We start from the raw sequence: 16234 nt of genomic DNA on the forward strand, positions 1-16234 counted from the left end.
TCAGCAGACCAATTGCAATGCATGCTCACTGACCTGGAGAGGCAAAGCAGAAGGGTGGGTCTGAAAATTAATCTGCAGAAGACTGAAGTAATGTTTAACAGTCTCGGAAGAGAACAGCAGTTTACGATAGGTAGCGAGGCACTGGAAGTGGTAAGGAAATACATCTACTTAGGGCAGGTAGTGACCACGGATCCAGATCATGAGACTGAAATAACCAGAAGAATAAGAATGGGCTGGGGTGCGTTTGGCAGGCATTCTCAAATCATGAACAGCAGGTTGCCACTATCCCTCAAGAGGAAAGTGTATAAGAGCTGTGTGTTACCAGTACTCATGTATGGGGCAGAAACCTGGAGGCTTACGAAAATGGTTCTGCTGAAATTGAGGACGACGCAACGAGCTATGGAAAGAAGAATGATGGGTGTAACGTTAAGGGATAAGAAAAGAGCAGATTGGGTGAGGGAACAAACGCAGGTAAATGACATCTTAGTTGAAATCAAGAAAAAGAAATGGGCATGGGCCGGACATGTAATGAGGAGGGAAGACAACCGATGGTCATTAAGGGTTACGGACTGGATTCCAAGGGAAGGAAGGGAAGCGTAGCAGGGGGCGGCAGAAAGTGAGGTGGGCGGATGACATTAAGACATTTGCAGGGACAACATGGCCACAATTAGTACATGACTGGGGTAGTTGGAGAAGTATGGGAGAGGCCTTTGCCCTGCAGTGGGCGTAACTAGGCTGATGATGATGATGACTGTTCCGTGGCAATAGCTCCTTCCCACGCTTGTTATGCTTCACTGCAATACTTTTGCGTATGCTTCACCAAGTAACATTCCTGTACGGAGGCGAAGCTGACTTTCGGAAACCGGCATTATTCATCGCACCGTGCTTTCCCAGCTTCTAAGCCAATCGCGAGGACCGCAAAGGCGGACTCAGTGCCATTGCTGAAAACAGCTAATTCTTTTAATAAAAAACACTGCACCCAACGACAAGAAGCTTCATAGCGAACGTCGAGCTAAGCCTAGCGTTGCCGCAGTGGTGGCAACGGCTGCCAGAGGATCTGCGTGCGAGAGTGCCGGTTCGAGGTGGCGAAGTAATCAAAACGGCAGTGGTGGTGCCTTTGATTATTGCCGTTTTGGACCAGCGGTCACGGCAAAACGTCCGGAAAATAGGACGGCGAAGAGTTCTTGCGTCCGAAATTTCACACGTTCTGGATACGTTGACTCTATGGGGTACGTGGCGGTGCCGCGAAGTCGTCCAAATTATGGGGAATCCGGAAAGTCGGTTGTTGACTGTACACTGGCAACTCCTCCATCCGACGACAGAACGTCAAAGACGATTCATTACGATTCTTGTCTGTTGCTCGAGCCAGCATTACCGCGACTGTCGACCCTTTCAAAAAAATTTCCGCTAATTTTCCCTGATAGAGGCCCAAATTCCCAGAGTTTTCCCTGACTTTTTCCAGACTACTCAAAATCCCCGTGAATTCCCGGTTTTCCCAGTTTTCCCAATTGGTAGACACCCTGGTGTTGCAACCCGAGATGCTGATGCAGATTGATCTGGTAGGGCACGAGTGGCCCAAAACACTTATCGTTTGCATGGATTCGGCAAGCTTACTTTCGCACTCCTTCCACTCCGAATTCAGCCTGGGTCAGCAGCTTCTTCATTTTGGTGGGAAGTTTTGATGTGCCCACTCGATGAGAAACATTGCGGCACGAGGTGCAGACATGCATCGATCTTGTGGAGCCTAAGCAACCCGAGACACGCATTCTTGTTTTAGGACATCAATGGGAAAGCAAAACGATATTGCAGCACATTTGGGTTAGCGCCTATTTAATATGTGTAGTCCGCTTTCAATGGCAGGATTTCCCAAGCACTGTAAAAAAGGTAGGTAAAAATGCTTATTGCAATAGGGTTGGCGACAACAGCTGTGAATGCGATGTACAACAACCTGCGAGGAGACCTTCTGGTTCTTGCATGCATGTTCCACAAGAAAACGTGGATGGCACTCAATCTTTTCACTGAGTGACTCCGGGCATGGGATGCCGAACTGGAGATGTCTGCATCACCAGACTGGGTTAGTTTTCGCAGTACAGTTTTCGCAAACGGCATTTTATGGTTCCACGAGCAACCAGAATTAATCTGACTCCAACCCCCACTTGAACAAATTCTCACATTACTTTGCATTTAATAAAACCACTGCATGCCCCTTTCACACTTGGCGGAGAGACTATCATGGTGGCAGCACGCAAGACTCATTGCTGTGCCATTTGCGGGTATACAGTTTGTGCTGAACACATTTCATTTGTGCTCGGAGCAATAGATTAGTAGCAATGAAATCGGGTGTTCTGCAGGCTGAAAGCCACTACTGAATCTAACAACACTGCCTGGTTGGCTTGTCGCCAACATATGACGATTAGCTATTGAATTCTTTCATTATCGCGAGAAAAATTGTCATTTTCTATTGGCCTCGAAAAAAATTATTTACCACTACAAATAATACTCCAGCACACATTGCAGCATAGCATATTCTGCATAATGAAACGCTTTTCAAAAACATATACGCTGCCAAACAAAAAAATTTATTAGGTAAAACATCACAATTCCAGAAAGCGCCATTTTTGCTGCCAGTTCATTAAGAACAGTAAAAAAACATAATACCTACAAAAACATTAATATTGAAGGAAATTCAGAATATGCATTTTAAAGATGAATAACCCAGGAATAGTGCCTGAAAAAAATTAATACTCAGTACAGTGCTGTTCTTCGGATACAAAAAAAAAAACAGACCAGTTCATCGCTCATGCCATGTGGTGAAGCAGTTCCTGGATTTTGTTAAGCATAGGTACACTCCGCACTTTTCCCACAATACGTCTGGTTTTAGTTCAACTTTGCAGACCCCGTAACACATTTTGCAGTTCCAACTTTTAGGCATCTTCTGAGGATGGTCCAATGAGTCCAAGAAACGTACGTCACTAGTTTGTCTAGCGTCATGCACCTCTTCGAGGACTAACCGCGCTCAGCGTAGCTGGACAACCACAAGATTATGCATCCAAGCATATCTGTCTGCATTTTTGCAGATTGTCTTTATCACCTCTGCAGAAAAGAAGAAATCCCATACCGTTGTAAACTGTCTTGTGTTGATCCGTAGTGCTGGGTCAAGATGTGCTATGGGCGGCCTTCTTGACGTGAACGGTCTTTGCTGCCAATGGCAGCACATCATAACCAAGCAATGTATGCACCCCGAAGATAATCAGTAGAGCTCTCAGGACATGCAAAAAGATCTGCAGATAAGCGCACACAAGGAAGGAGACTGCTCAAGGCCATAAAGGAAACTCGCCAGTAAACAGCTGCGGATGTCCCACGCTGACTGAAAACATTTTTGCCGTCAGAGCTTGAATCTGCTTTGCCGTCATCTTCAGAATCATAACTTGAGTCCTCATCACTAAATTCAAGCACAGGTGCAGCATAATTTCGAGCACGATGATTTTCTCACAACACAGCCAAGCGGAACGACGCCATTGAAGCGACTTTTGATAACTGCGCAGTGACACCGGCAGCGCCCCTGGATTTTACGAGAAAAGCAGAACTAGAATTCGCGGAAACTGGTTGAAAATGCCAGGTCCACATGTTTGACATGCTGTGGACCTTCAGAAATACACTTTAGCGGAATAAAACGACTCGAACTCCAAACCAAAGCTCACTACTGAACAGCTGGCGTCATTTTCGGTTAATTATCCCTGTTCAGCACCGTCGGACAGCAAAGCCAGTGATATAATTTAATTCTAGACTTGCTGGGAGTCATTTACAAAATTTTGATGCTAGTGCAGTGTAATCATGAGCGGCATGTTTTTTTCACGAGTGCAGCAGAAGGTGACAGCCATGCCTCTTTTGCTACAACATAAGCACATTAGTTCGCAAAATGTCTGTCAAAAATCACAACATAGCTGGTGCGTGAAAATTTAAACTGATTCTGAAAGTTCAGTGCCTGTACTAACTACTGGATAGCCTTAAATGGACAAGAAATGGCTCCAACAAGTTGGAATCGGTTATCTAAAGCATCTATCACCAGTGATCGATTTGAATAGGTGTGGAAACTAAAGAGTTAAATGGCACATTGTAAAGGACACGCAATTAAGTACACTTATGTGCTATTCACAGTACAAATGTGCTGATGATGGCATGGCGCATGATGGTGGCATGGTGGCATTGCTCCCATGCTTCATCTATATTTTATCCTGAATAAAACTGTGCAATGTGCACTTCTGCATGCACGCGAGGCTTGCCATGGCGACGCGCATTTTTAGGGTTAGCACTGCAGTCAATTTATCAAAGAGCATTCTACAGTGCGAGGAACATGTGACATGCGTTCGCAAAAAACAAAAGACAATTAAGTTTTTTTGTGTGCTATGAGGCCTTGGAGTAACATACTGGTAAATTCCTGCTTATCACAATCTCTGGAGTCTGTCCGAGACAAGCAGAATTTTCATATAACCTCCAGATACATAGTTTTATGTTAAACAGTTAAACCTCTATATAACGAAGTAGGTAAAGTCGGCAATTTGTTTTGTTATGTAAAAATTTACTTGTATTGAAATTCAACCTTTATGCAAATAAGTACAGTCGCCGGTCGATTTTTCTTACATGAAAAGGGGTCGAAGAAATTTTAATGAGAAAACAATTCATTTTGATGAATTTGGGAGTTGGTGACAAATGATAGTTTCCTGCCATGTTGACGATGTCTTCACATAGGCGGTACGAATTATGCGAAGCCAGCCACACTTTTGCGTGCACTCCGCCCCCGTTGCTGATAGTGTCACCTTGCACTGGGACAATGATATCATGAAAAGTGCCAGCAGTGGGGATCGAATCCTTTGTCTGCCTCTTGCTCCAACAGGTCGCTGGAACTCGAGATTATGCAACCTTCAATACTAAATGTGCGGGAAGACAGATTACATGATGCCACGCTGTCTCAGCATGCCCACTCTTTGCACACGCGGCAGATTACCTCTAAAGCAGGGTGCACTGCTGCATATGTGCTCAGTCATGCTTACAGCCCTGTGCAGCCACGGCCGAGACACGCACCAGAAATTGTGACACATGCCAACTTACCACTCCCCCCGACCCGCCCCGGACAGCCCTGCCCCTCCCGTGCACTTGATCGCGTTACCACAAGCTCACTCCCCTCCCCCTCTTTCTCTTTGCTTGCACAGGAAGGCGGCACTCGTGAAGCCACCATTTTTCTTCTCTCACCCTCGCACACTTCCACTTGCACCTAAAGCACAAAGTGCGCGGGGTGCAATAGGATCTTATCGCATTTGGACTTCATACGGGAGATGATGTCGCTTCATTTCGGAGGCCACTCTTGTCGCATCGCACACAATTTTAGAGGTGTGTTTGTAAGCAGCTGCTTGTAATTCAAGCATTTGACCATCTGCGTTTATTGTCCCGGCATTCCTTTGCTGCGGAAGCAAAATTGTTATATTTAAGTCTCCTACAAACACACTTCATTATAATGAGGTTCTAATTTCATGGTGTTCTATGGACAAGAGGTTATGAGAAGTTATATACTTCGTTACATCGAGGTTTAAGTGCATTTTGAATTGTCAATATATCTAACTATTTCGCAATCCCTTTCGAGTTCCGATATATCTGAGATTGATCGCACCAAAAGACTCGATATATCAGACAATTTTTAGCCCACAAGCCTGTTCGTTATAACTGGCTTCAACTGTACCACAGCTAGAGCAGGGGTGGCATTCCACCCTGGACAGCAGGTACAGTGTTCCTGGCACTGTGAAAAGACAGCAAGCTAGGTACAGTGGCAAGAAAACTGTCGCCCATATATGCTGAAGTTGTCTGGTGCAGAGTCATGTAAAATACTGGGAAAGTGATCTTATCCTGGAAAGTTATCACATGAGAATGCCGCCCAGATGCTCTACGGTGTACCACTACATGGAAGACCTGCTAACAAAATTAATCTTGGTGCTGGCCAACCAACTCAGCAGTCCCAAAATAAAGAAACAATGACCCACAGATGCGTGTGGATGATAACTCTGGATATCAAAGCAAATGCACACACAAAGTTTGTTAGGCAAACACAAAGGTAGGTAGCAAATGCAAAGTGATAAATTTGGATTACTGTATTTATTCGATTATAAGGCAGTCACGATTATAAGGCACGGATGCCAGTTGGAGGGCCCAAGAAAAAATATCTTACAGTGTGGCTTCACGGCATTGCGGCGCGTGCTGCCGAGAAGGTGCATACACACTAGTGGAAAAACGCACGTGGCACGCCGCCAGCAGCTGAACACAGCTGCGGCAGTCATGTGACCCCCTGAAAATCTCACTTCTCTTACTCTGCATGTAGGTGCGAGATGTTACATGCTTTTTCCTTCGTCTGCTGACAGATCGGCACTGTGTTTGCATTCCTTGCCCTTTGTTCTTAACGCAAGTTGTGTCTTATGAAGATGACGTTGTTGCCACTGATCATAATCATGTTGGTGTGCTCCCTTTTGTTGCTGCATCACCACGTTCAACAGACAAGGAGAGTGAGGTACTTGGTGTTGCCTTCGCATCCTTGTATTCAGGGTCCGTCTTGTCTTACAAAATCGGACGCAGCCCACTATCACCAAAAACCTTTCCATCGGGACTTCTCGGTTTAGTCTCATCATTGTAAAAAAACAATTGCAAACGATGGCAATCAAAAAAGCATGAACAAGACTAAACCAAAATAAGCACAAGCGAGAGCTGATGCAAGCAGATGATAGTACGAAGCAAGCGGTGCAGCTGACACCACATACGAGTATGAATAGAACAGTCGGGTGGGTCCGCATAACACCTGTTACCCCTGCGCATGTCACTGAAGGGGCCACTCTCATTAGTCTCAGCGTTCGTGGCTCACTTGCCACTGCGGAACGACAAAAAAAAATCAGTCCAGGATTGATCACTCCCACGGCACGAAAAAGCTACCGTGAGGCAGCTTTTGCAGCGCACACTTTACCAGTGGTGACGCACCGCACAGGTTTTTCTGCAAGTGTGTATGCGCCTTAAAGCCACAGTATACAGCAAAATTCGCATATATAGGCTAAGGCTAAGTTCAAGGCTAGAGATTCTGAGAAAAAAAACCTTGCCATATATTCAAATAAATACGGTACTAACTGTCTTTTTTCTGCATCCTCATCACCAAGTTGAGTTACAACTAGCAATTCAAAATAGTGTGCTCTTGTCGCACCATCCATGTTTGACAAAACAAGTTAGGGTCTCGATAGCTTTTCTAGAGTGGATAATATGATATGTGCTAATGTTGAACTACACAGGGTTCAATGTTTTTAAGCCCGTTATTATCTCACTGACCTTGGTATCAGAGAACCTCAATAATATGTACAGTCGCAGCCACTGTTAGCGGGAACACGGGAGCCGTGGTATTGCTCTGCGGAGAGCCGCACCACTGGTGCCTCATGAAGTTTTGCGGCGCACGCATAATGAGAGCAATTGGCGTAAAGCCCGACAAGTTATCTACTATCGTGAGTCATCTGCCAAGACTTCATGAGGTGCAGTTGGTGGCACTCCGCAGAAGGTTGCCACTAGCCTTCGTGTTCCCACTAGCAGTGGCCATGCCTGTACCTGGGGGAAACAAAGTATAACTACTCACTAAACAGCAGTATGCGCTAACCGACAAGTACAAATTAAGTTGTCTTTACATGCGATGCTGCCAACAACAAAAAAGAAATGCGATGCCACAGTAAATGTTGCCTAAAATATGCACCAAGGACTATTTTCCCTTTCTTTTTTCTTTTTTTCCCTCTTTTTTTCCAAAAGCTGTAATAAACTGTTGTGTTATCATTGCCGCTATAGCAATAGCGGCGGCGCAACTATCGCAACAGCTTGTTATATTAACCAAGTCATGTGGCTATCGAGCTGCATTCCACTACAAGCCATCGTAGAATAAACCATGTTTGTTTCGCTTACGCCTTCTTCCTTTGTCTGCTGTTTCCCCCTTGAAAACACTACATTGGCGACGAGGATGGGACTCTGACCAATTCTGCGGCAAGCTGACATGGCAATGGAAAGTCCGGCAGCGGCGGATGCAGTGGCACAAATCGTGGGTCACCTGGGACACATCGAGCCCTTTGACGAGTCTGCAAGAGACTGGCCGCCGTATGAGGAAAGCTTGTCGTCATTTCTTCAGGTCAACCATATCCCCAAGGACAAGGTACACGCTTTTTTGAACCTCATAGGCCCAAGGACGTACAGTCTTCTCAAGTCGTTGACCGTGCCGAAATTGCCGAAATTGCGTAAAGGTTTCGAGTTTTTAAAGAGACTTCTTGGTGACCATTTGTCACCGAAGCCGTCGGCAATTAGCGAATGCGCAAAATTCCACCGGAGAGCGCAACTCGAGACTGAATCAATTTCGGAATATGCTGCGCAGTTGCGGAAATCGGCACAGACATGCGAATTTGAATCTGCCCTCGATCAGTCATTGCGGGACCGTTTTGTCTGCGGTCTGTGCCGAGAAGATATACAGTGCGTGTCATTCACGGAGGATAACAAGCTAACTTTCCAGAAAGCCGTAGAATGAGCACTAGCCATGGAAGCGGCGAAAAATAGTGGGGCAGAAGCGCACGCTTCGGAATCAAGTGCATCAGACATTCACGAAGTCTGAGTGGTTGGGGAAACTGATATGACGCAGGGAAATTGCAACCGCTGCGGGTGTGCGAAGCATGCAAGCAGACTGTGCCTGCACGTTGCGGCCATCTGTTTCAAATGCGATAAGAAAGGGCACATTCAAAGAGTGTGCCAAGCTAACAAGCAGAGAATGACAAAGGGAGCGTGTCGAAACGTGATGAAGGTGTTGAGTTCCGTTCAAGCTTCTGTTAGCGTGAAGGGAATTGTTTCGCCTGGTCTGGAGCTGATAAAAATTTCAATGCACGTACAAGACGTACCCTTGGAAATAGAGCTGGATACTGGGGCTACTGTGTCCATAATGTCTATGGATCAGTTTCGTCAAATGTTTCTCTCAATCAAGGTCATGCCAACGACGCTGAATCTGCGGACGTTCGATGGAGCCATCACCCAGCCTGTTGGAGTTGCTCACATTGCCGTGCAGTACAGAGAGCAGAGGGCCCAGCTGCCTTTTTACGTCACGAGAGAAAAGGGACCCCCTCTGCTGAGCGACAATGGTTGCAAGCCATCCGACTCGACTGGAGCCGTATGTTCAAGCTCAATGCTATTCCCAGGTGGGACGATTCTGCATGATCCAGACTGCGCGCTCTTCTAGACAGGTACCAGAGTTTGTTTCAGGACGAACTGGGGACAATTACAGAAGAACGAGCGAAATTGTCCCTGAAAGAAGGTAGCGTGCCAAAGTTTATGATGGCAAGAAGTGTGCCCTTTGCATTGCAACCAGCAGTCGAGGCTGAGCTTAAGAAGTTGGAAGACATGGGAGTCATTTCACCAGCCGTGACAAGTGACTATGCCCTGCCGGTTGTGCCAGTAGTAAAGAAGGACGGTGGTATAAGACTATGCGGCGATTATAAGACCACCCTAAACCCTTGTCTTGAAACTGATCGATATCCACTTCCGAGAATCAACAAGATGTTCAAAGCGCTCGCAGGGGGCCAAGAATTTTCTCAAATTGACCTAAATCGAGCCTATCAGCAGGTAGTAATGTCGGAGTCGTGAAGAAAGTACTCGACACTAAATACTCATAAAGGGCTTTTTTCCGTAAACAGGCCGCCGTTCGGGGTTTCTTCGGCACCTTCCATTTTCCAAAGAATTGGACACAATGTTGAAAGACCTGAAAGGCGTCAACTGCTATTTGGGTGATGTTCTCATCACCGGCAAGACGTCAGACGAGCATTTTGCAAACCACCATGCAGTTCTGAAGCGGTTGACTGAGCGCGGGGTTCGAGTAAGGAAAGAAAAGTGTTCATTTTTCCAAACGGAATTACAGTATCTGGGTCATGTTATCAGTGCACCAGGTGTCAGCACAACGCCAGACACAATAGAAGCACTGATGAAAGTGTCCACACCTACAGGCAAGCAGCAACTACAATTGTTTCTGGGCATTGTAAATTACTACGGGAAGTTTGTTGCTCGATTGTCTACTCAGGCGAGTCCACTTTACAAACTGCTGCGTCGCGACCAGCCATGGCTCTGGGATGAATCGTGTCAAGGGGCGTTCGAGAAAATCAAGAATGCGTTGGTGTCATCCTCGATCCTGGCACATTACGACTCGGATAAACCTTTGCAAGTGGCATGTGACGCTTCCCAGTATGGTGTGGGCACAGTACTTTCTCATGTAACTGAAGATGGAAGCTCTCAGCCTGTGTTTTATGCGTTGCGCACATTAACTGACGCCGAAAAAAAGTACAGTCAGCAAGAAAAAGAAGTGCTGGCCATTATCTTTGCCATCAAAAAGTTTCATTTCTACATCTATGGAAGATGTTTCACATTGATTGCGGATCACAAGCCATTAAAAACAATTCTGGGGCAAAAAACAGGCATTCCACTAATTGCAGCAGCATGCTTGCAGTGATGGGCTGTCACGTTGTCCGCTTACAAGTACTTGCTCGTGTACAAAAAGTCCAGTGACAAAGCAGAAGCAGAGCTTTTTCAAGGTTCCCGCTCCAGGGTCCTGAAGACAGCCTGTCTGAAGGCGAGGAATTGTTTTATGCTTTGTGTCTGCACTCTATGCCTGTGTCTGCCGTACAAATTGTGCTCGCTACAGCACGTGATCCAGTGCTTAGTAAAGTGCTCCAGCTTACAAGCATAGGCTGGCCATTGCACTTGCGAGATGCAAGCTTAAAACCATTTTTCGACAGACGTTTGCAGATCAGCGGGCATCAAGGGTGCCTCATGTATGGCTTGAGGTTGTTATTCCATCCTCTCTTAGGGAATCCATGCTCGATGAACTGCACCTAGGTCATCCCGGCACTGTGCGGAGCAAGGAGCTGGCTCGCAGCTACATGTGGAGGCCGTCAATTGATGCAGACTTGGAGACAAAGGTACGAAGTTGCCAAGCCTGCCAGGAACAACGGAATACATAATCCATTTAAGGCACCTCTGCATCCCTGGGCATGGCTAACCGCACCATGGAGGCGAATTCACTTGGACTTCGCGGGACCTTTCCGAGGAACAATGTCTTTAGTGGTTGTAGATGCTTACTCAATGTAGCCGGAAGTGTTCGTTATGCGAAGCACAACGTCCGAGCGTACTGTTGCCAGCTTGCATGAACTTTTCTACAGATTTGGAGTGTCGGAGACGGTAGTGTCCGACGAGTTCAAGGCATTTGTGCGGGACGCGACGTCGGGGCAAAACATGTCATGAGCGCCCCTTATCACCCAAGCACAAATGGTCTGGCGGAGCGTTTCGTGCAAACGTTGAAGTCTCCTCTACACAAGTCATCTCCCGGTAAGTCTGTCGAAGAAACACTTCACAACTTCTTATCGGCGTACCGAAATACGCCTCACCCTACGACTGGAGAAGCTCCAGCTAACCTGTTGATGGGTAGAAGATTGCGCACCAGGGGTGCGATCAAAGATGGTTGTTCGGCGCGTTCGTTCGGTTACTGCAATTGGCCTACTCCGCGCCGATGCCGCCAGTCGCAAGGCGTGGCCACGTTTTTGGCGACGTCAAAATGACGACGTGCTCCTGTCAATCATCGTGCAACCGAGCATGTCGTCTGCCAGGCGCCGAACCTGACGGGAGATGGGAAGTTTGGAGCGATCATACGCTCGTTACGAGACCGGCTTCGCATGGCACATCTGGTGGATTGGATCCAACCGGCAGCTGCGGAATGGCACGTTTGGATCCAATCCATAGTTTAATCCGAGAAAATGGTGCTTGCGTTGGGAACTTCGGTTGTTGTGCTGGCGTTGCTCGACAAGGAAGAAGAGGGAGTGGAGCTGCGAAGCATGTCTGAAGAAATGGCAGAAAGCGAATTCCGGCGTCGCTTTCGTTTCTAGAGCAAATAGTGCATTGGTTGTACAGAGCAATCAACCCCATCATCGGGTGCCAGCAAGCCACTGGAATGTTGTTGCTGCTTCTTGAAAAGTGTGCCACTGTTCCCGTCCTTTCTTTTTGCTTTCCTTTTCTCGCTGTGCGTAACACCACCAAGGAACGACGCAGAGAAACTAATAGTTATAAATTGTAGTAGTCACACCTACTACTATTTGAAAACGTGTTTAAGCCAGAGAAGAAAAAAATGCATTTTTAGGTAAAGATTTCATTCATTGGAAGATGAGAAACATTTCGTTTTGTAGTATACTGTCTGCAAACAGACGACAAACGAGGGAAGTAAACTTCCGGGGAGTTCATCGCTTCCCGATTGGCTGCTCTCTCCGCCCCATTCTCGCAAATTTTGCATACTGAAACTTTGTTACGTTGCAGCAATCGAACAGAATGCGTATTGAACAAAGATCTCCGATCCCGCCCCAGGCTGGATGCAATGAAGCCTACAGTGGAGGGGAAGGTGATGCACAGTCGGTTCACCCAAATGCAGCAGCGGAGGAGCAACAGAGACTGTTTTTGTGTGAATGACAGTGTTCTAGTTCACAACTACAGAGGCTCAACGAAGTGGGTTCGTGGAACCGCTCTGAAGAAGACTGGACCAGTCTCTTACAAAGTAATTGTAACCACACCCCGGTAACGCCTCCCTAACAGGGGAAGGCTAACCGTTCTGCAGGTGTTCAGAACAAAGTTTCGTCACTCACTCACTCAACCACACCCCGAGGCAATTTCATCTGGCGGCGACATCTCGACCAGCTGCTGGCTGGCACAGGCCCTATGGTGACACCAAGGGCATCCGACTCAGACTTCAAGGAGAGTTTACTGGCCTTCCCTCAAAGCCAGACTGGTGACCAGCCAACGTAAGAAGAGCCGCTGCCTGTGGAGTCTGTCCCTCCAGCTCCCGCTCCTCCATCAGAGACATCAGCTCCGTAAAGGCGCTACCCGTCAGGACAATGCCGTCTACCTGAGCGATACTAAGCCCATTCTTTTAACTATTGTATAAGGATACAAGTGCACCCACTAAAATAAAAGGGTGGAGTGTTGTGTTATCATCGCCGCTAGAGCGAAAGCGGCGGTGCGACTATCACGACAGCTTGTTATATTAACCCAGCCATGTGGCCACCAAGCTGCATTCCACTATGAGCTGTGATAGAACAAACCAAGTTTGGTTTTGCTTACACCTTCTTCCTTCGTCTGCTGTTTACCCCCACGAAAACACTACATAAACGATTCCAGCTCTTTCCTATAACCGTGTGATGAAGGACAGGCGATACCAAGCAGAATTTCGAAACTTTGGTAGGGAGCATAGACACAGTGGAGAATATATTGACTCGTTAAGCGTTCCAAGACACATGTGGACGTGTTTGTACAATAATCTACTTAGTCAGAATTGGTGCTGCTACTTTGAACATGGTTCCTGCTGCTGTTCCATGCACAACATCACCTACTAAGCATGAGCCATCCTTTCACTGGGATAGATGCCTGCAGTATGGCGCTTGTTTGCAAGTAGACTGCACCCGCAATTCATGAAAGTGTTTGCACAGTGAGTTGTCTTTGTGCCCGTGCTGCTCCTGGCTCTGCACACAGTGCACGAAAGTTTGTTCAGCCAACACAATAGGGAATGACGGCGTGTTTGCATTATCGCCTATGAACGGTGTGTAGTACACTTCCAATGCCCCTATAGATAATGCTGAGCAAATAGGTGAACATGCTTATCGTGATATGGTTCGTGGCAATGGATCATAATGGCACAACCGTTGGGGCCTAAATTCTTTACCAAGGCCGCCGCCACACCTGCTTGCATTTCCTATGTTTACTGTACAGCCATGACTGTGCCCATGCCAAAACCACAATCATTGATAGACTGGTTTCTGCACTTCACGAAGAGGTGAAAGATGTTTTGCAGCGCAGCACAGCATCAGCAATACCGTGAGGCAGTGCATTCAGCCTCTTCATGACAGAGTGATCATAATATGGATTAATTGGTAGGACTATGACGAGCCACCATGAATTAAGATCAATGAATACACTAGCATCTACGACGACTGCGTCAGGATTTATTGCTATTACATCTTAAACATTAGTACCTTTTAAGCGTGTACATATTAAGTTTTACTTACCTTGCTTTGCTTTATTCTCTTTTGTAGCTCACTTATGCTGATACTTCATTTCATACATTTGCATTGCAGCCAGTTTTCTGCACATCTCTCTTTCTCAAGTGGCATGGTTGACACTTCCCGACACCAGTATTTTTTTTTTCTCTCTTTTTTTTTACAAGCAGTTTGGGTACTGTTGTTGTAAATTGCTCGTACATGACAAACTGTCGTGTAGGTGCAGCTTTATGCCAGCATTCTTACCAGGTCAATGACGCAATCCTTCCCGTAGCGACTGCGCCACTCAGCCGCCACTGTTGACACATGCACGACAGCTTCAGGATCATCAGCATTCACATGAAAGATGGGTGCATTGACCACACGAGCGACATCCGTGCAGTAGGGAGATGAACGTGCCACCCGGGGGTCAGTGGTGAAGCCAATCTGCATACAAACTCCATTTGTCACATCCATTGCTCTAATGGTTCACTGAAACCTGACTGCTGAGACTGTTTAACGACTTCTTTCCTAACACAAAGCCTCATTGTTAGATATGTTCAGAGGCCCTCTAAATACGCCCCAACACCATGATGACACGCAGTAATAGCCTGAAGCTGCCATTTTGTCAATGACAGTGCATGCAATATGTTAACAGGAAAAGCAGGGTTGGTTGACTGATCTATTCTGTACCCCAAAGCTGCACAATGAGGAAAGAGCAAGTGGCCAGCACAACCTGAAGCAATTCTGCTTAGCCGAGTGCCAACACTACTTTATGTCGTGCACGAGGCATGCCACTACTGCCATTGTGCTTTGTGTGCTGAAATTTCCAGTTAGGCTACACGACACGGAGCATAGAGGCAATGCCAGAACAGGATGTGGGTCATGGGTGCAAGTCAAGCCAGCTAATGCCAAAATCATCTGGAATGCATGTCCCCCTGTGTTCACATAAACCTAGTTTTATCGAACCAGAGAGCAGGGCCATTGCTCCAAGTTAATGTGGGCCATGCATGATAGTGAGATAGACTCGGCAATCATGGCTGCGATAATGTAAGAATTCTGTAGCAGCTATTTCACTTTTCATGCTTTGTCAGTGATCTCAGATGCACTCTACCTTCACTATAACCAGGATCGGCTGGTTGCAAGCAGTGGATGATAAAGAAATAGAATCAAGCAAAAGGAATTGCTACATTACACCGGCCCATCAGATACTTCTAATGTCTTTGGTCTTGATCAATGCAAAGCATCAGGTCGTGTGAACGCACATAGATTATTACATCAAACTGGAAGCAATGCCATCCAATGCATTTAGAGGAAGGATGCATGTTCAAGCAAATTCAAAGAGTTATACTGCCTTCCTAATGTAGCTGCACTATCACAAGTTCACAGCACCAGTTCCTCTTGCAAATCTGTTCTCGTGCATGAGCATTCAGTTGCCTTGCCTGGTTATTGACGACTATGTGAATGGTGCCATGGGTGGAGTAGTCTGGCAGGTCACTCAAGTGGAAGGTCTCGTAGACCACTCCCTGGCCAGCAAAGGCTGCATCTCCATGCAAAAGGATGCTCATCACCTGGACAAGAAGCAAGGGGGCACGCATTAACCATCACAAATCGACAAGCGACACCAATTATCATGCACAAAAGTTTGCCTACACTACCTCAAGGTAAAATTTGTTGCACAACTGCAGCAAGCCGTTCAATGTGCCATTCTTTAAATCCATGTATGTAAATGCTACTAAGCAAGGAACTGCAAAAAAAATGGCTGTATAACGACAGCTTTTTTTCCTCATTCCATAACGAAAGTATAAAGGTGAAAATCCGCATCATGATGATGTCATGTTTGAAAATTGTTATCAGCCCTTACGTTGGGAAGTAAGCAGCACTTCATAATAAAATTGCATTGTCGTAAAGACAATCTGGCAGTTTAAAGTAACTGAGATACATGCCCATATAGTGCATATAGAGGCTCTTCTCCAGCAACTAATAGAGTTAAACCTCGATAAAATGAACTTCAATAAACAAAATTTTCAATTTAAACAAGTATTTATCTTTTCATAACTTTTCATTCATAGAACACTAAGCATGGTGATCCTTAATATTGCTATACACGTGTGGTATTTGATAGTTTGAACGAG

The 16234-nt window shown here is 46.2% G+C and overlaps 1 protein-coding gene across 1 annotated transcript in view; it reads right to left on the reverse strand.

Moving 5' to 3' along the window:
- Ogdh (oxoglutarate dehydrogenase Nc73EF) overlaps nt 1-16234 on the reverse strand; it is a 281327-nt gene that overhangs the window by 146584 nt on the left and 118509 nt on the right. The window contains exons 10-11 of the mRNA XM_065438718.1: nt 15542-15670; nt 14367-14546 (exon numbers count right to left, since the gene is read on the reverse strand). Of these exons, the coding sequence (XP_065294790.1) occupies nt 14367-14546; nt 15542-15670 (309 nt within the window). The remainder of the gene's footprint in view (nt 1-14366; nt 14547-15541; nt 15671-16234) is intronic.

This window comes from Dermacentor albipictus, unplaced genomic scaffold (assembly GCF_038994185.2).
Source record: "Dermacentor albipictus isolate Rhodes 1998 colony unplaced genomic scaffold, USDA_Dalb.pri_finalv2 scaffold_14, whole genome shotgun sequence".
Classification (NCBI taxonomy): Eukaryota; Metazoa; Arthropoda; class Arachnida; order Ixodida; family Ixodidae; genus Dermacentor; species Dermacentor albipictus.